Source organism: Bufo gargarizans, chromosome 4 (assembly GCF_014858855.1).
Source record: "Bufo gargarizans isolate SCDJY-AF-19 chromosome 4, ASM1485885v1, whole genome shotgun sequence".
NCBI lineage: Eukaryota > Metazoa > Chordata > Amphibia > Anura > Bufonidae > Bufo > Bufo gargarizans.
The window spans coordinates 513,301,810-513,326,467 of NC_058083.1; the positions used below are offsets into that span (position 1 = coordinate 513,301,810).

General features: G+C 39.8%; 1 protein-coding gene across 2 annotated transcripts in view; it reads left to right on the forward strand.

The window, feature by feature from the left end:
- LOC122934329 (gastrula zinc finger protein XlCGF57.1-like) overlaps nucleotides 1-23,346 on the forward strand; it is a 114,259-nt gene extending 90,913 nt beyond the window's left edge. The window contains exons 7-8 of one of the 2 annotated variants that reach the window (XM_044289719.1): nucleotides 19,893-20,152; nucleotides 23,041-23,346. In XM_044289719.1, the coding sequence (XP_044145654.1) occupies nucleotides 19,893-20,152; nucleotides 23,041-23,109 (329 nt within the window). In that variant the 3' untranslated portion in view covers nucleotides 23,110-23,346. Of the gene's footprint in view, nucleotides 1-19,892 lie in introns of both variants that reach the window. The other variant, XM_044289717.1, reaches the window with a different exon arrangement.
- Nucleotides 23,347-24,658: the final 1,312 nt, after the last annotated feature.

Sequence of the window (24,658 nt, forward strand, 5' to 3'; positions counted from 1 at the left end):
CCAAGTATTGAGGAATATAGAGGAAGAGGCAACTTCAGTAATCTTTGTAGCTCCAAAGAAACATTTCTCAGCTTTTATTTACATTTGAGTAAAAAGTGTCCAGTCCAAAATTATTCATACCCTTCTCAATAATCAATCAAACGCTTCCTATAATTGCAGACCAGCTTTTTGCATGTCTCTACAGGTATTTTTGCCCATCCATCTTTAGCAATGAGCTCCAAATCTCTCAGGACTGCATCACTGATTTTATATGCTGCTCTTGGGCTTTTACTTATCAACACAAAATTTTAGTTGCCAGATTTTTGACCATTCCTCTAGTTTTCCTAAATCCTTTTTCCATTTGGTGTATTCCTCCAGGAACATCAACCCTGTTACAAATCTTTGTGTCATCAGCAAAAAGACACACCTTTACCATCGAGGCCTTCTGCAATTTCCCTGATAAAGATACTAAACAATATGGGTCCCAGAACAGATCCCTGAGGTACCCCACTGGTAACAAGACCATGGTCTGAATATACTCCATTGTCTCTCAGCCACTGCCTAATCCATTCAACAATATGGGAGTCCAAGCACAGAGACTGCAATTTATTGATAAGCCTTCTATGTGGGATAGTATCGAAAGCCTTACTAAAGTTTAGATAAGCGATGTCTACTGCACCTCCGCCATCTATTATTTTAGTCACCCAATCGAAAAAATCTATAAGATTAGTTTGACATGATCTCCCTGAAGTAAACCCATGCTGTTTTTTATCCATGGGATTTTAGATGTTCCACAATCCTCTCCTTAAGTATGGTTTCCATTAATTTCCCCACTATTGATGTCAGGCTTCCTGGCCTACAGTTGCCTGATTCCTCCCTACTACCTTTCTTGTGAATGGGCACAACATTTGCTAATTTGCAATCTTCTGGGACGACTTCTGTTACCAGTAATTGGCTAAATAAATCTGTTAATGGTTTTGCTAGTTCACTGCTAAGCTCTTTTAATAGCTTTGGATGTATCCCATCAGTCCCCTGTGACTTATTTGTATTAATTTTAAACAGCTGACTTAGAACCTTTTCCTCTGTAAAGACACATGCATCAAAAGATTCATTAGTCTTCCTTCCTAACTGAGGTCCTTTTCCTTTGTAAAATCTAAACAGTATTCATTGAGGCAGTTAGCTAGTTCTTTATCTTCTATATACCTTCCTTCCTTTTGTTTTTAATTTGGTAATTCCTTGTTTTAGTTTCCTTTAGTTTTATTTATGTATCTGAAGAATGTCTTATCTTCTTTTTTCACTGACTGAGCTAATTTCTCTATTGCCTGTGCTTTAGAAGTTCTTATAACTTGTTTGGCCTCTCTCTGCCTAATCTTATAAATTTGCCTGTCATCCTCATTTTGTTTTGTTTTTTATAATTACTAAATGCTATCTTTTTGTTTTTAATGATTTTGGCCACTTCTGCTGAGTACCATAGTGGTCTCTTCCTTTTTTTGCCTTTACTGACAAGCCTAATGCAATTATCAGTTGCCTTCAATAGTGCCACTTTTAAGTAGTCCCATTTCTCCTGTACTCCATTGAAACTGATCCAATATGATAGGGACTCGTATACCTCTAATCTAATTTTAGAAAAGTCTGTTTTTCTAAAACTTTTGTTGTGACTCAGTCACTGTACTTATAGTAAACCACACTGACTGGTGATCACTAGACCCCAAGCTTTCCCCTACAGTAATATCAGATACCAAATCCCCATTTGTGAATACTAAATCTAAAATGGCCTCCTTCCGGGTTGGCTCCTCAACTACTTGCTGTAGAGATAATCCCAGTAGGGAATTTTGAATATCTGTACTCCTGGCAGAACTAGCTATTTTGGTTTTCTAGTTTACATCAGGAAGATTAAAGTCTCCCATAATGATAACTTTTCCTTTCAATGTCATTTTAGCTATTTCCTCAACTAGTAGATCATCTAATTCTTTGACTTGGCTAGGTGGTCTATATATCCTATATATCACACCTACATGAGTTACCTTATGATTATCAAGCTGCAAGGTAAGCCAAACTGACTCTAAATTGGTCTTGCTAACTTGTATTAAATTAGATTTTATGCTATCTTTCACATACAGGGCCACCCCTCCCCCTTTCTTGCCTTCTCTGTATTTTCTATATAGAGAGAACCCTGGTATTGTTATATCCCAGTCATTACTCCCATTGATTCATGTCTCAGTAAAAGCCACTAAATCTAAATTCTCAGATGCCATTATAGACTCAAGTTCATTGATCTTATTCCCTAAACTGCAAGCATTTGTAAACAAGACTCTGTGCTACTGGCATCTTCTGGCATTGTTCCGGGGAACATTCGGACTGCTGGATTATCACTCTTTTGCCCCCCTTTCCTAGTTGAAATGCTCCTTAGCAAATACTTTGAACTGTTCACTGAGGACATTTGTTCCCTTAAGAGAAAGATGCAAACCATCTTTCTTTTACAGTTCTTTTCCATTCCAATGAGAGCTAAAATGAGACACAAAGCCTTGTTTCAGACACCATTCACCAAGCCATACATTGAATTACTTAATGCGCATCTTCCTGTCATGCTGAAGGTTATGCACAAGCAAAACTGCAGGAGAATAAAGCTGTTGATGCAACCTCCCGTATATCATTTCCAAGTGTGTGAAAAGCTTCCTTCACCTTTGAAACCTCATTGCAAGCCAGATCATTTGTCCCAAGATGGACAATAACATCCACCTCCCTTTCCTGCTTTGCTTGCCCAACAATATTAAGGATACGTCGTCTATCCCTGCTAGCGGTAGCACCAGCGAGACATCTCACAACACCATTCTCCTCAAACTTCACACCTCTTTTGATGGAATCGCCCACCAACAGCTGCTTGTCTTTGGCTGCAGTCTTGCATACTTTAGGCATGGGAGATGATTGTTCCTCACCCACCGTGCCTGAGTGATCCTCCATGTCACTCTTGCGCTCTGAAAGTGCTGCAAGTGAATTATGGAGAGCCACAGACTGTGGGACATGTCTTCTATCAACAACTCTGTCTACCAGAACCTGCAGTAACCTATCTTCCATTTCTAGTGGGCCTTTGGGTTGAAGGCTTTTCCTTGTTTACGCCTAATGAAGGAAACATCATTGTGACCAAACAATTACATTTTTGTTTTATCTGACCATAACACAGAAGACCAGAAGTCTTCTTCTTTGTCCAGATGAGCTTTTGCAAAGGCCAAGCGAGCTTTTGTGTGCCTTATCTGGAGAAGTGGTGTCCTCCTTGGTCTGCATCCGTGGATCCCAGTAGTGTGCAGTGTCCATTGTATTGTCTGCCTTGAGACATTGCCACCAGGAAAGCCCAGATTCACCAGGATGGCCTTGGTGGTGATCCTTGGATTCTTTTTCACCTCTCTAACTATCCTCCTGGCCAGCACAGGTGTCACATTTTGCTTCCGACCACGTCCTCTGAGATTTTCCACAGTGCGGAACATCTTGTATTTTTTTCTCAAATGTAAATAAAAGCTGAGAAATGTTTTTTTTTTATTTTTTTCCACAATAATGCCTCTTGTACATTGTCTTATTATCTTTTGGGAGACACCTATGTCATTTCCCGTCACAAAATTACTTACTGGTTGACTAAAAGTAACTTTAAGTCAAAATTTGCCAGGGATATGAATAATTATGGGCAGCACTGTATATATAGTTGATACGGTTGAAAAAATACATAAGACCATCAAGTTCAACCAAGGGATAGTTGGGGACGCGAATCCCAGAAGGCATTGGGTCTCATATTTCTACATGTTTTCATAAGCATTAATGTTGTTTACTTTTAAGAATTCATCTAAACCCTTTTTAAAACTGTCCACTGTTCCTGCTGAGGAAGTCTATTCCACAGATTCACAGTTCTTATAGCTTTGACGCTTCAGGAGACTGAAATTTTTCTTCTCCAATCGGAGGCAGTGCCCCTTGTCTTTTGAGTGCATTTTACATGGAACAGTTTTTCACCGTATTTTTTGTATGGCCCATTTATATATTTGTATAGGTTAATCAGGTCTCCCCTTGGACATCTCTTCTCAAGACTTAATAAATTAAATTCTTTTAATCATTCTTCATAACTAAGACCCTCCATTCCCCTTATCAGTTTAGTCGCTCTCCTCTGTACTTTTTCCAGCTACAGTGCGTCCTTTCTATTGAATGGTGCCCAGAACGGAACTGCATATTCCAGATGAGGCCGCACCAACACTTTGTAAAGTGGTAGTATTACATCCCTGCCCTGCGAGTCCACGCCTCGTTTAATGCATGACAATATCTTGGTGGCCTCAGATTCAGCTAATTGACATTGCATGCTGTAATTTAATCTACCTTTCACAAGGACACCCAAATCCTTCTCTATAAGTGACTCTCCCAGTGTTACATCACCTAGGACAGGGATGGGCAAACTGAGGCTCTTCAGCTGTTGTAAACTACAACTCCCACCATGCCCTGCTGTAGGCTGATAGCTGTAACAGTCTGGGCATGCTGGGAGTTGTAGTTTTGCAACAGCTGGAGAGTCGCAGTTTGCCCATCCCTGACCTAGGACTTTTAAAGCACATAGATTATTACTACCAAAATGCATGACTTTACATTTGTCCACATTGAACATCATTTGCCAAGTTGATGCCCAATCACTCAGAGTGTTCAGGTCAGCTTGTAGTTTATGGACATCTTCCATAGACTGTAAAGTTCTACATAGCTTAGTGTCATCTACAAAAATAGAAATGGTGGTATTAATCTCGTCCTCAATATTAATAAATTAATTAAATAAAAGGCCAAGCACTGAACCTTGGGGTACACCACTACAGGCTAATACTCACTCACCTCCTCATAAAAACAAATCAGGTTAGTCTGACAACTTCTGTCCTTGGTAAACCCATGCTGGTTATTACTTATAGTATTATTTACAGTCACATACTCCTGTATATAGTCCCTAGAAGTTAAACTAACTAGTCTATAATTGCCTGTGAAGGACCTTGATCCTTTTTTTAATATGGGCACCACATTTGCCTTGCGCCAATCACTTGGCACTGTACCAATACCTAAAGAATGTTTCACTGTTATAAACAGGGGCACAGCAATAACTGAACTGAGCTCTTTAAGCACTATTGGGTGTAATCCATCTGGAACCGGAGCCTTGTTCACATTTACCTTATTTAACTTTTCTTGGACCATATGTACAGTTAACCAATTGAGTATATCACTGGATGTACTAACAGCCCCAGCACCACAAATATCAGCTCATTTCTCTTCTTTTGTATATACAGAGCTAAAAAAAAACATTTAGTAACTCTGCCTTATCTTCAGTGACTATCCCCCTTTACCATTATTTAGGGAACCTACCTGCTCGGACCTAGGTTTTTTTTTTAGCATTTTTTAAATGCCCTTTTTTTTTGTCTTTTATTGCCCTTTTTACAGTAGCTGTAAACCATGGGGGAGGGGGGGGGGGTTAATTTTAGCCGCTTATACTTAAGGAATACATTTTTTTTGTGCAATTACTCAATGTGGATTTAAAGCTCTTCCATTTATCGTCAGTATTCTTATGTGACAGTAGCTGCTCCCATTCTATGCCCTAAATGCTGCCCTCAACCCAGGGAAATTAGCCTTTTTGAAATTCCAGTGAGGAGAGATCAACTTTACCAGGGGCCTCTATTGCATCCCAATCCAGAGATACTTCATCTCTCAGTATGGAAATCTGGTCTAGGAGAGGTTTATCAGACGGAGTAGTTTCCACAATGTTAGAAAGTAAAAAGCTAGTCACCTCTAAAAGGTACATTAGGGCGTGGAATATTTTTCCACCTTCCTAGGTTACAGTCCAGATCCTTTAAAAGTCCCAGATGTGCCAAAAGTTGTAGATTTTTTACAAGTAGGTCTAGATAAAAATCTAAAAGCATACAGGTTGCAGCTCTGAGTTATTTTTTTTTTACACTAAGTTAGCAGAACATCAGTGGATTAAAAGATTCTTCTCTGCAGCTTCTAGATTACATCCCTCATTAAGACCCTCATCTCCCCCTGGGATCTAAACACGGTCCTTTCGGCTCCAGATCAAGAGCCGTTTCAACCTGGTTAATAATATCTCCATTAAGATTGCTTACCTTCAAGATGGCTTTTCTGATTGCAGTTACTTCAGCTTGAAGGGTCTCGGAAATTCAAACTTTCTCAGCTTTTTCCCCTTACAATACTGTGTTGGAGGATAAAATAATTATTAGGCTCATTCCATCTTTCCAGCCTAAAGTAGTCTCAGATATCCACAGGAATCAGGATGTGGTGTTGCCATCTTTTTGCCCAAATGATGCGAATCTGTTAGAGGAAAAATGCCACTTTCTGGATGTCAGAAGATGTTTGTTATGTTACTTAGATTCCACAGCATCCTGGAGAATAGATGAGAATCTATTAATACAATTCTATGGTAGATTCAAGGGTCACAAGGCTACTATTAGTGCCATTGCTAGATGGGTCAAAAATGCAATTTCCCTTGCCTATTCTTCTTTGAACTTGTCTCCCCCAACTGGGTTTGGGGCATATTCAATAAGAGAAGTTGCTGCCTCTTGGACAGAAAAGGTGGATGCTTCACTGGCCCAAATCTGCAGAGCAGCCACTTGGAGTTCTCCTTATACCTTTTTGAGACACTATAGGCTGCATCTAAATTCAGATTCAGATGCAACCTCCAGGAGGAAAGTACTACAGCCTGTAGTCCCGTCCCCCCCCCTAAAAGTTTAACTTCTAGTTTATTCTCTTATTCTCGCATGGGTGCTGTCATTGGTGAGGGGAAAACAGAAATTACTCTTACTGGTAATATTTTTTTTTAAAACCAATGAAAGCACCAGCACCCCAAAATTTTTCACCCTTGACTTAATTTAATCTAAAAGGGGGGGGGGGGGGGGATTTGCCAATTGGGCAAATAGATGGATGATATTGAATAGGAATATAATGTACCGAACTGGTTCCCTTTTTTTGTATTGTCTCTTTTCTTATTTTAAGGCTATTCTTTGGTGGTTGGCACACCTCCAGAAGTTTGGTTTTTATAATCACTGAGGTGTGGTGGGGGTGTGATCCATTTTTTCTCTTCAGGTTTCCTGTTCTGTATGGAAGGACCTAGTCGCATGGGTGCTCTCATGGTTTTGAAGAAAAACAATTACCTGTAAGAGTTTTCCACCTACACAAGGCGGTAATGTCTGGGAACCCTGGGTTTCTCCCACTTGGTGGAGTATTCAATAATTTGGCAATTTCAGGTGACAACCTCTTGAAGCTCATCAAGAGAATGCCAAGAGTGTGCAAAGCAGTAATCAAAGCAAAAGGTGGCTACTTTGAACAACCTAGAATATGACATATTTTCAGTTGTTTCACACTTGTTTGTTATGTATATAATTCAACATGTGTTAATTCATAGTTTTGATGCCTTCATAGTCATGAAAATAAAGAAAACACTTTGAATGAGAAGGTGTGTCCAAACTTTTGGTCTGTACTGTATATATAAAAACGGTGTCAAAAAAGCAATTTTATGGCACCTAACATCACAAAATGTGTTATAGCAAGCAATCAAAAAGTCATATTCACCCTATAATAGTACCAACAAAACTGCCACCTTATCCCGTAGTTTCCAAAATTGGGTCCGTTTTTTGGAGTTTCTACTCTAGGGGTGCATCAGGGGGGCTTCAAATGGGACATTGTGTCAAAAAACCAGTCCAGCAAAATCTGCCTTCTAAAAACCGTATGGCATTCCTTTCCTTCTGCGCCCTGCCGTGTGCCCGTACAGCTGTTTACGACCACATATGGGGTGTTTCTGTAAACTGCAGAATCAGGGCCATAAATATTGAGTTTTGTTTGGCTGTTAACCCTTGCTTTGTAACTGGAAAAAATGGATTCAAATGGAAAATCTGCCAAAAAAGTTAAATGTTATCTCTATTTTCCATTAATTCTTGTGGAACACCTAAAGGGTTAACAAAGTTTATAAAATCAGTTTTGAATACCTTGATGGGTGTAGTTTGTAAAGTGGGGTCATTTTTGGGTGGTTTTTATTATGTAAGCCTCACAAATTGACTTCAGACCTGAAGTGGTCCTGAATAAGTGGGTTTTAAAAATTTTCAGAAAAATTTCAAGATTTGCTTCTAAGCCGGGTGTCAGTTACACTACTTAATGGCGGGGTTAGGGCAGGGGAGTTACAGCCCGGAGTGAGGGAAGGGCTACCCCCTTGACTTTCTCCAGGAGCTGGAGACGAGGACTTTATAAGTCGTTTTTTTCATGAATATCCATCCCAGGAAAGCGGCACAAGAATGCATTGAAACACAATGAGGATAATCTATAAGGTACTGGTAATAGTTTATTAAGTGAAATCCTGGTGAAAGGTTCGCTTTTAACTTTTATTTTAAACTTTTTTTTTTTTTTTTAACTATTACCCCCCCCCCCCCTTCCTTCCTTCCTTTAGGGGACTAGAACGTGGTATCTTTTGACCCCTTCTCCTATTCACCCTAATAGAGCTCTATTAGGTTGAATAGGATTTTTATACTGTCCATTCTGAGCTGTGCCTCGTGCATATCTCAGCACGGAGATTACCATGGCAGGCCTGGAACACTTCAGCAGCGTCCAGGCTGCCATGGCAACCGATCGGAACCCCATTGTTTCACTGCGAGGGCTCCAATCGGAAGGCAGAGGGAACCGCATTTGTCTACCTTAAGTCACAGGTGCCGCAATCAGCGTTGATCGCGGCATCTGAAGGGTTTAGTGACGGATGCGACCGCTGCTCCCGGTTATTGCAGCCGGGTGCCGGCTGTATTATTATTATTTATGTTTAGTAAAGTGACATTTATTTCATAGCGCTGTACATATGAAAAGAGGAATACATACATAATACAGACAATTGCACTAAGCATGAACAAGACGACTTACAAACTGGTACAGAAGGTGAGAGGGCCCTGCCCGCGAGGGCTTACAATCTACATGGTATGGGAGAAGGACACAGTGGGAGCGGGTAAAGTTGGTCATGGTGGTATAGAGGCCGCAGGGTCACTGGTTGTAGGCTTGTCTACACCCGGCAGCCTCCTCGTATGGAGCAGGGTCACTGCAGAGCGTTAAGGGGTTAATTGATTATGCACTTTATGGGATAATTACTATGTGTATGCGTGTGTGTGTGTATATATATATATATATATATATATATATATATATATATATATATACACATATACAGATGAAACTCGAAAAATTAGAATATCATGCAAAACTTCATTGATTTCAGTAATGCAAATTAAAATCTGAATTTTGTGAAAAGGTTCAATATTCTAGGCTCAAAGTGTCGCACTCTAGTCAGCTAATCAATCCATACCCCCTCAGAAAAGGGGACCTGAAATTGTTACTTTGGGGTTTCATAAGCAGTAAGCCACAATCGTCCAAATTATAACAAAGGCTTCAAATATCTTGCTTTGCATGTAATTAATCTCATATATTAGTTTCACCTTTTAAGTTGCATTACTGAAATAAATTAACTTTGCACGATATAAAATTTTTTCTAGTTTTACGTGTGTATGTATGTGTGTATATATGTATGTGTGTATATATATATATATTATTATTATTATATATATACTGTTTGGCACATGACACATTGCTTGACAAAGGCTCCACTGAGTTGAGCTGAAGTGTTGCAATAACATGGGCGGAAAAACAAAAACCCATTTTTCACTATTTTGGAGTGCTGCCTCTTTTTCTATTTTTATCAAACTTTGGATTCTGGCCAATGATCCTGAGAGGGATTGTGCCTTCCACTTTTGATTGTGCTGCTTTCCTTCTTTTCTTTATACTATATGTGTGTGTGTGTATATTGTGACACAGTGAAGGGTATGGTCTGGGAGGACAGGTATTTTCCTCCCAGTGGTTGCTGCTGGGCTGATTTGCAGCCAGGTGGGGTCAAACACAAGACTGGATTTTAAGTGCCGGTCCGGGTTTTGATAACACCTAGCCGTCCTTAAAAGACATCTGGGCTCAGCAGCAAAGTGTCTGTTGTGTTCGGGATCTGAGGCTTTGTGCCGTGCTGGAGGGCTGAGAGCCGCACGCTGGGAAACAGGCCTCCTAAAGCCTGTTGTGAACCGCTGGAGATTGTACCGCCAACAAGGTGATTGTTTTGTTCTGTGGACTTTCCATTGTGTGAACGAACACCAAGACTGCGAACCGTCATTTTGTTTTTGCCTTATGTGTGAATAAACACTAAAGTTTTGCTTTACCAACAGTTTTTTGCCTCTGTACTGCGTCCGCTTACCCTTCCTACCAGAGCGAACCCCCACAATATATATACAGTTAGGTCCATATATATTTGCACATTTTGTTCTGTACATTACCACAATGGATTTTGAACAAAAAAATTGAGATGCAGTTGAAGTTCAGACTTTCAGCTTTAATTCAGTGGGTTGAACAAAATGATTGCATAAAAATGTGAGGAACTAAAACATTTTATAAACTCAATCCCTTTATTTCGGGGGCTCAAAAGTCATTGGACAAATTAAATAATTATAAATAAAAGGTTAATTTATAATACTTGGTTGAAAACCCTTTGTTGGCAATGACTGCCTGAAGTCTTGAACTCATGGACATCACCAGACGCTTTTCCTCCTTTTTAACCATTTCCCAACACATGACGTACTACTAAGTCATGGGAACCACTGCGTTCCCGCAATTTAACGGAGCGTTGCGTGCACGATCACTGCAGGGGCCCGGCAGTCCCTGGTAGCTGAGCCCCTGCTGTATCCGCCGGAATCGCTGACTGCGACATAGAAGGGGTTTGTGTCGGATGAGTGAGCGCATCGAGTCCCCGCGCTGCTGTGGCGGGGACCCGATGCGTGACAAGGCAGCCTGATGCCGTAAAGAGGCTGCCCAATGCCTTGCACGGCATTGGGACCTGCCTTCTACGGGAGCCGAGGAGATCCAGCCTCAGGCCCATCTCCTAGGCAACCTGTTTGTGTATGACTCAGTGTCATACACTAACAGGCAATGCATTACAATACAGATGTATTGTAATGCATTGCAGTGGGGATCAGACCCCTAAAAGTGAACATCAGAAATAAAGTAACGAAAAAAAAGTAAAAAAATGTGTTTTTAATAAAATTAATAAAGTAATATAATTAATTAAAGTAAAAAAACTAAAAACTTTTCCCCTTATTTTATAATGAAAAAACAAAACAAAAAAACACACACATATTTGTTATCGCCGCATCCGTATTGACCGGCTCTATAAATATATCACATGATCTACCCTGTACGAGAAACACCTTAAAATAAAAAAATAAAAACAGTGTAAAAATAAAGCCATTTTTGTCACCTTACAGCACAAAAAGTGCAACACCAAGCGATCAAAAAGGCGTATGTCCCACAAAATGGTATCAATAAAACCGTCACCTCATCCCGCAAAAAAATGAGCCCCTACGTAAGACAATCGCCCAATTTTTTTTTAAAAACTATAGCTCTCAGAACATGGAGACACTAAAACATCATTTTTTTGTTTCAAAACTGCTATTATTGTGCTAAAGTGAAATACATAAAAAAAACACATATTAGGTATTGCCATGTCCTCACCTCATCCCGCAAAACAATGAGACCCTACCTTCAAATGGGACATGGCATCTAAAAACCAGTTCAGCTAAATCTGCCTTCCAAAAACCATATGGCATTCCTTTCCTACTGCGCCCTGCCGTGTGGGCGTATAGCAGTTTACAGAAACACCCCACATGTGATCGTAAATCGCAGAATCAGGGTAATAAATATTGAGTTTTATTTGGCTGTTAACCCTTGCTTTGCTACTGGAAAAAAATTAATTAAAATCTGCCGAAAAAATGAAATTCAGATATTTCATTTCCATTTCCCATGAATTCTAGTGGAACTCCTAAAGGGTTAACAAAGTTTGTAAAATCAGTTTTGAATACCTTGAGGGGGTGTAGTTTATAGAATGGGGTCATTTTTGGGTGGTTACTATTATGTAAGCCTCACAGAATGACTTCAGACGTGAACTAGTCCTTAAAAAGTGGGTTTTATGAAATTTTCCGAAAAATTTGCTTCCAAGCTTCTAAGCCATAAAATAAAATATCATTTTCAAAATGATCCAAACATGAAATAGACATATGGGAAATGTAAAGTAATAACTATTCTATGAGGTATCACTAACTATTATAAAAGTAGCGAAATTTGAAAATTTCTGAGTTTTTCTAAATTTTTGGTAAATTTGGGATTTTTTCACAAATTAAAGGTGAAATATATTGACTCAAGTTTATGAAGTACAATGTGTCACAAGAAAACAATCTCAGAACGGCTTGGATAAGTAAGTGTTCCGAAGCTATTACCACATAAAGTGACACATGTCGGATTTGCAAAAAATTGCCTGGGCAGGAAGGTGAAAACAGGCCCAGGGTTGAAGGGGTTAATGGTTTTCCAGGCCTTTACTGCCACGGTTTTCAGTTGCTGTTTGTTTGTGGGCCTTTCTGTCTGAAGTTTAGTCTTTAACAAGTGAAATGCTCTATTGAGTTCAGATCCGGTGACTGACTCGGCCATTCAAGAATATTCCACTTCTTTGCTTTAATAAACTCCTCGGTTGCTTTGGCTTTATGTTTTGGGTCATTGTCCATCTGTATTATGAAACACCGACAAATCAGTTCGGCTGGATTTGAGCGCACAGTATGTCTCTGAAAACCCCAGAATTTATCTGGCTGTTTCTCTCTTGTGTCACATCATTATTAAACACTAGGGACCCAGTGCCACTGGCAGCCATGCATGCCCAAGCCATCACATTGCCTCCGCTGTGTTTTACAGATGATGTGGTATGCTTTGGATCATGAGCTGTACCGTGCCTTCGCCATACTTTTTTCTTTCCATCATTCTGGTAGAGGTTGATCTTGATTTCATCTGTCCAAAGAATGTTCTTCCAGAAGTGTGCTGGTTTTTTAAGATGATTTATTATTATTTTTTAGCAAAGTCCAGTCTAGCCTTCTCATTCTTGAGGCAGTGAACCCTCTGTATTTACTTTCATGCAGTCTTCTCTTTATGGTAGATTTGGATATTGATACGCCTATATCCTGGAGAGTGTTGTTCACTTGGTTGACTGTGAAGGGGTTTCTCTTCACCATGGTAATTATTCTGAAATCATCCACCACTGTTATCTTCCGTTGGCGTCCAGGTCTTTTTGCATTGTTGAGGTCACCAGTGCTTTCTTTCTCAGGATGTACCAAACTGTAGATTTTGCCACTCCTAATAGTGTAGCAATTTTTCGGATGTTTTTTTTTTTTTTTGCAGATGAATGATCTCTTGTTTTTACCTGCATTAAGAGAGCTCCTTTGACCGCATGTTTACTACTCAGAAAAATCTTCAAAATGCAAGCACCACACCTCAAATCAACTCCAGACCTTTTATGTGCTTAATTAAGAATAAAATAATGAAGAAATAGCCTTTAAGTCAATTTTCCAATTACTTTTGGTCCCTTTAAAGGGAACCTGTCACCTCTACTATGCTACCCTCACTGAGCGTTTCTAAATGTTCATTGTGTTACCCTAAACATATAAATTACACTTTTCATTTCATTTGCAGACGAATTCAATAAGTATTATGCATTTTTGTACTTCCCGCCTTCCCGCAAATTAACATAAGAGTCATATCTTACTTGTGTGACCAGAGAAGAGTCATATTTGTAAGCTCTGACTCATGTCACTTTTTTTTTACACAATAAAAGCACGAGCTATGGGGACTGGATAATTGTGGATGTGCTAGCGGCCATCTAGCAACCCATGTCCTCAGCTCTATACCCAAATTCCAGGTGACAGGTTCCCTTTAAAAAACAGGGTGCCACATGTAAAGGAGCTGAAACTCCTAAACCCTTCATCCAATTTTAATGTGGAGCCCTCAAATGAAATCTAAAAGTCTGGACTATGTCCATTATATAACTATAACATGAATATGTTTTAGTAGACAGGTAATAAAAACTTAATTTGTGTCAGTTTCCAAATATATATGGACCTAACTGTGTATATGTGTGTGTGTGTGTGTGTGTGTGTGTGTGTGTGTATATATATATATATATATATATATATATATATATACACATACACTACAGTACAGACCAAAAGTTTGGACACACCACCTCATTCAAAGAGTTTTCTTTATTTTCATGACTATGAAGGCATCAAAACTATGAATTAACACATGTGGAATTATATACATAACAAACAAGTGTGAAACAACTGAAAATATGTCATATTCTAGGTTCTTCAAAGTAGCAACCTTTTGCTTTGATTACTGCTTTGCACACTCTTGGCACAAAAATAAAAAAATGGAAATCAAATTTTTCAACCCATGGAGGTCTGGATTTGGAGTCACACTCAAAATTAAAGTGGAAAAACACACTACAGGCTGATCCAACTTTGATGTAATGTCCTTAAAACAAGTCAAAATGAGGCTCAGTAGTGTGTGTGGCCTCCACGTGCCTGTATAACCTCCCTACAACGCCTGTGCATGCTCCTGATGAGGTGGCGGACGGTCTCCTGAGGGATCTCCTCCCAGACCTGGACTAAAGCATCTGCCAACTACTGGACAGTCTGTGGTGCAACGTTGGTGGATAGAGCGAGATATGATGTCCCAGATGTGCTCAATTGGATTCAGGTCTGGGGAACTGGCAGGCCAGTCCATAGCATCAATGCCTTCGTCTTGCAGGAACTGCTGACACACTCTAGCCACATGAGGTCTAGCATTGTCTTGCATTAGGAGGAACCTAGGGCCAACCATACCAGCATATGGTCTCACAAGGGGTCTGAGGATCTCATCTCGGTACCTAATGGCAGTCAGGCTACCTCTGGCGAGCACATGGAGGGCTGTGCGGCCCTCCAAATAAATGCCACCCCACACCATTACTGACCCAATGCCAAACCGGTCATGCTGGAGGATGTTGCAGGCAGCAGAACATTCTCCACGGCGTCTCCAGACTCTGTCACGTCTGTCACATGTGCTTAGTGTGGTATGGTATCAATAAAACCGTCACCTCATCCCGCAAAAAAATGAGCCCCTATGTAAGACAATCGCCCAAAAAATTTAAAAAACTATAGCTCTCAGAACATGGAGACACTAAAACATCATTTTTTTGTTTCAAAACTGCTATTATTGTGCTAAAGTGAAATACATAAAAAAAAACATATTAGGTATCGCCATGTCCGTAACAACCAGCTCTATAAAAATATCACATGACCTAACCCCTCAGGCGAACACTGTAAAAAAAATCCATTTTTGTCACATTACATCACAAAAATTGCAACAGCAAGTGATCAAAAAGGCGTATGCCCCCCAAAATAGTACCAATCAGACCGTCACCTCATCCCGCAAAACAATGAGACCCTACCTTCAAATGGGACATGGCATCTAAAAACCAGTTCAGCTAAATCTGCCTTCCAAAAAACATATGGCATTCCTTTCCTACTGGGCCCTGCCGTGTGGGCGTATAGCAGTTTACGATCACATGTGGGGTGTTTCTGTAAACCGCAGAATCAGGGTAATAAATATGGAGTTTTATTTGGCTGTTAACCCTTGCTTTGAACCTGCTTTCAACTGTGAAGAGCACAGGGCGCCAGTGGCGAATTTGCCAATCTTGGTGTTCTCTGGCAAATGCCAAACGTCCTGCACGGTGTTGGGCTGTAAGCACAACCCCCACCTGTGGACGTCGGGCCCTCATGGAGTCTGTTTCTGACCGTTTGAGCAGACACATGCACATTTGTGGCCTGCTGGAGGTCATTTTGCAGGGCTCTGGCAGTGCTCCTCCTGTTCCTCCTCCTCTACAAAGGTGGAGGTAGAGGTCCTGCTGCTGGGTTGTTGCCCTCCTACGGCCTCCTCCACATCTCCTGATGTACTGACCTGTCTCCTGGTAGCGCCTCCATACTCTGGACACTACGCTATCGGATAACAGGCGTCGTTCCACTAGAGAACAAAAAAAGAGAATGGCGCACCATAGGGTAATAAAGTTAGGAAATATATAAAATAGGTATCTCCACTGGGGAGGCTCACCTGATGGAGTTGTGCTAATTTAGGCACAACTCTAATGAGGACATAAAACGAATTCCCATAAACTCCTTGCAACGGATGATGTGCAGCCCGGGATGGATGCTCCTGTTCAGGGATGCCTGGAATCCCGCAGAAGGCCAGTGATTCAAATGAAAGAGATAAAAGAATCCCACGGCGCAAAATCACCCAAATGTTGGAGTAATATCGATGCTCGTTTATTCAGGCAAAGTAGTACAACGCGTTTCGGGGTTTAACCCCTTCCTCAGGTACAGATGTCTTGCATACATATAAATAAAAATGCATATATTTAAATACAATAAAAAACCGCCAAAAAACACACAGGACCCGCCTTTACCCCGCCCCCTGTGTGTTTTTTGGCGGTTTTTTATTGTATTTAAATATATGCATTTTTATTTATATGTATGCAAGACATCTGTACCTGAGGAAGGGGTTAAACCCCGAAACGCGTTGTACTACTTTGCCTGAATAAACGAGCATCGATATTACTCCAACATTTGGGTGATTTTGCGCCGTGGGATTCTTTTATCTCTTTCATTTGAATCACTGGACACTACGCTGACAGACACAGCAAACCTTCTTGCCACAGCTTGCACTGATGTGCCATCCTGGATAAGCTGCACTACCTGAGCCACTTGTGTGGGTTGTAGACTCAGTCTCATGCTACCACTAGAGTGAAAGCACCGCCAGCATTCAAAAGTGACCAAAACATCAGCTAGGAAGCATAGGAACTGAGAAGTGGTCTGTGGTCACCATCTGCAGAACTACTCCTTTATTGGGGGTGTCTTGCTAATTGCCTATAATTTCCACCTGTTGTCTATCCCATTTGCACAACAGCGTGTGTTTCCTTTTTGAGCAGTGTGTGTGTATATATATATATATAGAGAGAGAGAGAGATACACACATACACTGTATAAGCATGTAATGTGTATGAGTAATGCCCAACATGTATACAGTATATTCATGTAATTTGTGCAAGTGTATATGTAGTATGTACTTACATGTGTGTAATTTAATAATTCTTACCGTAAAGAATACTCTTCTATGTTTTTGTACAAACCTTCATTATAGGCGCAGAGGATGTCCCCTTGTCACAGTCCTGGGGATAAATAGATGATGGGAGAGATCTCTGTACTGCCCCCTGATATCTTTATACTTAGTTATTAGATGTCCCCTCAGTCGTCCTTTTTCTAAAGTGAATAACCCTAATTTTGATAATCTTTCAGGGTACTGTAGTTCCCTCATTCCAGTTATTACTTTAGTTGCCCTCCTCTGAACCCTCTCCAGCTCTGCTTTGTCTGCCTTGTTCATAGGAGACCAGAACTGTACACAGTACTCCATGTGTGGTCTGACCAGTGATTAGTAAAGTGGTGGGACTATGTTCTCATCACGGGCATCTATGCCCCTTTTGATGCAGCCCATTATCTTATTGGCCTTGGCAGCAGCTGCCTGACACTGGTTTTTACTGCTTAGTTTGCTCTTCACTAATATTCCTAGGTCCTTTTCCATGTTAGTGTTACCTAGTGTTTTACCATTTAGTAATTTAGTATGTACGGGTGACTTGCATTTTTCCTACCCATGTGCATATCCTTAGATTTGTCAATGTTAAACCTCATCTGCCACTTATCTGCCCAAGCCTCCAATCTATCCAGATCCCTCTGTAGTAGTATACTGTCCTCTTCCGTGTCAATTACTTGACACAATTTAGTGTCATCTGCAAAAATGTATATTTTACTGTGTAAGCCTTTTACAGGATAGTTAATAAATATATTGAAGAGGATAGGGCCCAGTACTGACCCCTGAGGTACTCCACTAGTGACAGTGACCCAATCTGAGTGTGTACCGTTAATAAACACCCTCTGTTTTCTATTACTGAGCCAGTTACTTACCTACATACATAAATTTTCTCCCAGTCCGAGCATTCTCATTTTATATACGAACCTTTTATGCAGTACAGTGTCAAATGCTTTGGAGAAGTCCAGATATACGACATCCATTGATTCACCACTGTCAAGTCTAGAACTTACCTCCTCATAGAAACTGATTAAATTAGTTTGACATAACCGACCCCTCATGAAACCATGCTGATATGGCGTTTTTTTTGCTTATTTTCATTGAGGTGCTCCAAGATAGCATCTGTTAGAAAACCTTCAAACAGTTTACCCACGACGGATGTTAAACATAACGGCCTATAGTTTCCGGGCTCTGTTTGTTGGACCCTTTTTGAATATTGGCACCACATTTGCTATGCGCCAATCCTGTGTAACACTTCCTGTCAGTATAGAGTCCTTAAATATCAGAATTAAGGGTCTGGCTATGACATTACTAAATTCTCTTAGGATACGGGGGTGTATGCCATCCGGTCCTGGCGATTTGTCTATTAATCTTTTTAAGATGCCGCTGTACTTCTTCCTGGGTCAGACAGGGCACTTTTAATGGGGAATTTACTTTTACATTCTGCATTTCATATGACAGTTTATTTTTATCAGTTAATACAGTAGAGAAAAAAATATTTAGTAGCTTTGCCTTCTCCTCATCGCTCTCTGCAACTCCCCCCTCATCACTCTGTAAAGGGCCGACACCTTCAGATTTATACTTTTTACCATTTATATAATTAAAGAACATTTTAGGGTTAGTTTTGCTCTCTTTGGCAATTAATCTCTTGGTCTCTAGTTTGGCCGCTTTTATTTGTTTTTTACATATTCAATTTTTTTCCTTAGTTTTTCAGTGCTTCCTCTCGACCCTCCTGTATTAGTGATTGAAATGCTTTCTTTTTGTCATTTATTGCTTTCTTTACAGTTTTTTATTTATCCACCTTGGTTTCTTCTTGTTCCTTAACCTTTTATTCCCAATAGGTATGTACCTCTCACAATTTGATTTTAGGATGCTTTTAAAAATATCCAATTTTGTGGCTGTATTTTTTATTTTTGAGGACTTTCTCCCAGTTAGTTAGGCCTATGACCTCTCTTAGTTGGCTAAATTTAGCTTTTTTGAAGTTTGGTATTTTTGTTCCTCCCTGAAGAAACACTCTTATGAATGATAATTGGAAGGTTATTACTTTATGGTCACTATTTCCCAGGTGTCTCCCTCAACCTGCATGTCTGTTGTTCTGTCAGGTCTATTGGTTAATACGAAGTCTAGTATAGCCGTCCCTCTAGTCAGGTCCTGAACCAGTTGGGAAAGGTAATTGTCTTTAGTTATTGCCAAGAACCCATTTCCTTTATGAAATGTACAGGTTTCAGTTTCCCAGTCTATATCTGAGTAGTTGAAGTCCCCATAATAACAACCTCATTATGATTTGCCACCTCATCTATCTCGTTTAGTTGTCAATTTTCTGTGAGATAGAAAGTGGGCTTTCAGCTTCAATTTCTGGTGTATTTTGTGCTTAAGTGCAGTTAGTGATCAGTGTGTGAGACGGACACCAGCTTATAACACTGACTCACAGATCCCTTGTGTACCTATGACAGGCATGTCCAAACTGCGGCCCTCCAGCTGTTGCAAAACTACAACTCCCAGCATACCCTAATAGCTGTAAGCTATCCAGGCATGCTGGGAGTTGTAGTTTTGGAACAGCTGGAGGGCCGCAGTTTGGACATGCCTGACCTATGAAGATGCTGGCTTCAGCACAAGAGTGGAAAATACAAGTGAACAGCCTGGTGACCTAACATTATCATCATCATCTACCGGTCCAGGCTATTGGTCTACTGTCAGATTGTTATCGGTTTTCCTATAGTCAGTTGATATTTGAATTTTGCTCTATGACTGTGACTTTTCTTTATATAGAACTGTTATAAAATCTATATAATTTTAAGGTTCTATTATTCAAAAATGATAAAACTCAGATTTATTCTTGACAGATGACTGTACCAGGATCTCAGAGAAACATGTGATGTCAGATTTTAGAACAGATGATTGTGGTGTCACAGAAGACACACATGAAGAGCGTGCCATTATCTCAGACCTATCCTCAGCCTTTCAGAACAAAGATCTATCATCTGATCCTCTGGATGGATTTCAATCTTCTGATTCATCACAGACTGTTATTCAAAATAAAAGCCACAGAAGAAGTGTTCAACATCAAAGAAGTCATACAGGGGAGAATGCTCTTTCATGCTCAGTATGTGGAAAATGTTGTAAATCTAAATCATATCTTATGAGACATCAGAGAACCCACACAGGGGAGAAGCCATTTTCATGTTCAGAATGTGAAAAACATTTTAACCGTAAATACCTTCTTGTTAATCATGAGAGAACTCACACAGGGGAGAAGCCATTTTCATGTTCAGAATGTGGAAAACTTTTTAACTGTAAATCAAATCTTATTGTACATCAGAGGAATCACACAGGGGAGAAACCATTTTCATGTTCAGAATGTGAAAAACATTTTAACCGTAAATACCTTCTTGTTATACATGAGAGAACTCACACAGGGGAGAAGCCATTTTCATGTTCAGAATGTGGAAAACATTTTAACTCTAAGTCAAATCTTATTATACATCAGAGAAATCACACAGGGGACAAACCATTTTCATGTTCAGAATGTAAAAAACATTTTAACTCTAAATCAGAACTTATTATGCATCAGAGAACTCACACAGGGGACAAGCCATTTTCATGTTCAGAATGTGAAAAACATTTTAACTCTAAATCAGCTCTTATTAGACATCAGAGAACTCACACAGGGGAGAAGCCATTTTCATGTTCAGAATGTGAAAAATATTTTAACCGTAAATCACATCTTATCACACATCAGAGAATTCACACAGGGGAGAAGCCATTCTCATGTTCAGAATGTGAAAAACATTTTAACTCTGAAACAAATCTTGTTATGCATAAGAGAATTCACACAGGGGAGAAGCCATTTTCATGTTCAGAATGTGGGCAATGTTTTCAGCAGAAATCACAACTTCTTATACATCAGAGAAATCACACAGGGGCAAAGCCATTTTCTTGTTTAGAATGTGGGAAATGTTTCACTGATAAATCAACTCTTGTTAAACATCAGAAAATTCACACAGGGGAGAAGCCATTTTCTTGTTTAGAATGTGGGAAATGTTTTACTCTAAATTCAACTCTTGTTAAACATCAAAGAAGGCACACAGGGGAGAAGCCATTTTCTTGTTTAGAATGTGGGAAATGTTTTATTCGTAAATCGATTCTTGTTATGCATGAGAGAACTCACACAGGGGAGAAGCCATGTTCTTGTTTAGAATGTGGGAAATCTTTCATAAATAGATCAAATCTAGTTGCACATCAGAGAATTCACACAGGGGAGAAGCCGTTTTCTTGTTTAGAATGTGGGAAATCTTTTAAACAGAAATCATATCTTACTATACATCAAAGAATTCACACAGAGGAGAAGCCATTTTCTTGTTTAGAATGTGGGAAATCTTACACATACAAATCATGTCTTGTTATACATGAGAGAATTCACACAGGGGAGAAGCCATTTTCTTGTTTAGAATGTGGGAAATCTTTCCAACAGAAATCATATCTTACTATACATCAGAGAATTCACACAGGAGAGAAGCCATTTTCTTGTTTACAATGTGGGAAATCTTTCATACAGAAATCATATCTTGTTAAACATCAGAGAATTCACACTGGAAAGAAGCAATTTTAATGTTCAGAATGTGGTAACTAGATATGAGAAAACTTTTAGAAAAATTAATTTCTGCAGCTTGGTCATAGTTCAACAAGAAATTTGATTCGTTCCGAATTAATTTGTCACAAATTACTATTTTAAAACCCCATTCAGCCTATCAATGAGACCATTTTGAACGCCCCCTTAGACCTGAAGTGCACCCGTCTAACAGCCATTAAAATCGCCTCATCCATTTGCTCACACAGGGTCTCCTCTCTTGATTGAAAAAGACCTGCTGAAGGACCTGTGCTTAGTGTGATGACTTCACCACGTGATCATGCTGGGAGAGCATGGTGACATCATCACATTGAGTGCAGGTCCTTCGACTGGTCTTTTTTAGTTGAGAGGAGCGGACTGCCTCTGTGCGAGCAAGTGGATTAGGAAAAATGATTCGTAATCATGAAGCCCAAGGAAATTTTGGCTTCATTTAAAATAAAATTTTTCCTAAAATTCAGACTGAATTCCACTTTGGATGGTTCGCTTTGTTGAACACTAGTGATAACCATAAAGCAGATCTTGTTAGACATCGGAGAATCCACACGGGGAGAAATTATTTTCACGTTCTACAAAGGGATTTTGTCAACTTGCATTACAAGTTGTAGTTTTTATGGTGCCATTTTGGGGTACACATGACCTCCTAATTAACTTATTTTAACTCTTTCTGGGAGAAAGATGGGGAAAAACATAAATACTGTTTATACGTTATAAAATTAGCAGCTTTTATTTTTAGGCACAAATGACATAAGTTTTACTACATATAGAAATATAAAGGACAACTGATTATGCAGGTTAGGCTCATGGTACACAGTCATTGATATCACTGATAATTACGCCATCCGCCATCTACAATGCCTATGAAATTAAGGTATGGACCCACTGCTCACCAATGTACCTCTTGCTATCCTACTCTTTTGGGATTTGATTCCTTTTGTGCACTGGCTCCTTTTGTTCCTTATATAGGTTACTGACAGCATAACTAGATTATCAATTGTCCTTTATATTTATTTATGCCTCCATGCCTATATGTAATAGTGCTAGTTCTACAGAATATCCTTATAAGCCATATAGTACCACTATCTCTGATGCAATCTTATCTCATCCATACTTACCTAGTTCTATTTTTTGGACTTCACAGACTTCTATTTTCAGTCTCTCAATCACCATCGCCTGAAGTGATTCTACCATCCTATTCCTCAGTATTATTATCAAATTTTATACTCCTTATTACTACTGCTGCTATGTCATAATTTCTTACGTCTTCAGCAATCCGAAATTAATAAAAATTTATTGATAATCTTGTACCTTATTGTTTATCATAATTATGTACCCAATTATTTATATTGTCATGTTCTTTTGTCCAGGCCGTGAACAAGGTCTATGTTGGATCGAAACGTTGGCCAGTGACTATTTATGTGGATGGATTAAAATAATGAAATAAAAATAATGAAATAAATAAGAAATCTGTTACAAAATTTGTTCACAGTGCTATCCGTGGTATCCTATCAATACTGTTACCCCCTTTACCACTGTTACCCCCTTTACCACTGAGCTCCGCCTATCTCCTAGAGGAGTGCCGTTCAATTCTTTTGTTCACATGATTCCCTTAGACTTTATATAACTGTGTCAAACATATTGTTACCATTTGTTAATAAATATCTGCATTTTGGGCCTATGTCTCTTTATTCTTTTAGACGATAAGATATAGTCCCAGAACCTACGGAGTTAAAGGGTTTCTGTGATCAGAATTAACCCTATTAAACTAGCTGACATTAGCGATGTGCTAATGTCAGCTGAACCTTACTAGCCTATTCCTACTTTTATCTATGCCCCTGTTACTCCAGAAATATAAGTTTTATAATAAGCTAATTATTCTCTAGGAGCAGGGGGGGGGGGGGCATTACCCCTGCTCCTAGAGGCTCCGTTCTTCCACCTCTGGCCTCGCCCTGCTACACTAGATTGACAGGGCCAGGCAGTGTTCACCTCCTCCTGCCGGACCTGTGCTCTGGGAAAATCTTGTGCCATTCAGTATTTGGCGCAGGTGCAGTGAGGACGCCGGCAATTGCCGAGCACCCTTCACTCACTCCGCCTGCATCGAATACTGAACGGGACAGCTCAGGCCCGAGATTTACACAGCAGTAGGAGACCAACGCTGCCTGGCCCTATCAATCTAGTGTACCAGGGCGTGGCCAGAGGTGGGAGAACGGAGCCTCTAGGAGCAGGGGTAACACCTCCCCCTGCTCTTAGAGGCTAATTAGCATACAGTATTATAAAACTTATATTTCTGGAGTAACGTGGCATAGATAAAAGTAGGAATAGGCTAGTTAGGTTCAGCTGACTTTAGCACATGGCTAATGTCGGCTAGTTTAATAGGGTTAATTCTGGTGACAAAAACCCTTTAAGGAAGAGTTGGTGGTCAGGTCACTGTGTGCAAATGGTGAGGGGAGACTTCCATTTGCACATCCAGACTTTTGTGGATTTTTTTAGGACATTTTGAGGGTCATCTATCAAAGAGACTTTTTACTCTGGTCTTTGATAGCCGTTAGACTGCCAAAGCATGTGCCTAATTTATCACAAAACATACAATTCATAATAACTTAGGCATATACTCTGGCACTGTGCGTCTGAAGTGAAATTCTACTCCACTCCCTGAGAGGAGTAAATTTTAGACAACTTTTACACCTGAAATAGTTTAAATGTTTGTGAATGTGCCAGAGCCAATTTGCCAGCCCTGCCATTCCCTAGTGGCGAGAAGAGTGAAAAAATGTCTGAGTGATAAAGTATTGTCACACAGGCTTGGGCCTTGCGACTTTCTATACTCCAAAATCTGGCATGTAAGTAAATGATCCCATTTCTGTTTTTTAATGTTTAAACCTAAATGAGGGAGTCTCCTTCCATCCATCTCATCGCTATATTTTGCTTTGCTAAGAAAAATGTTTACAATTCACAGTTTGATTCCCATGCACCACTCCAAATGCTCCA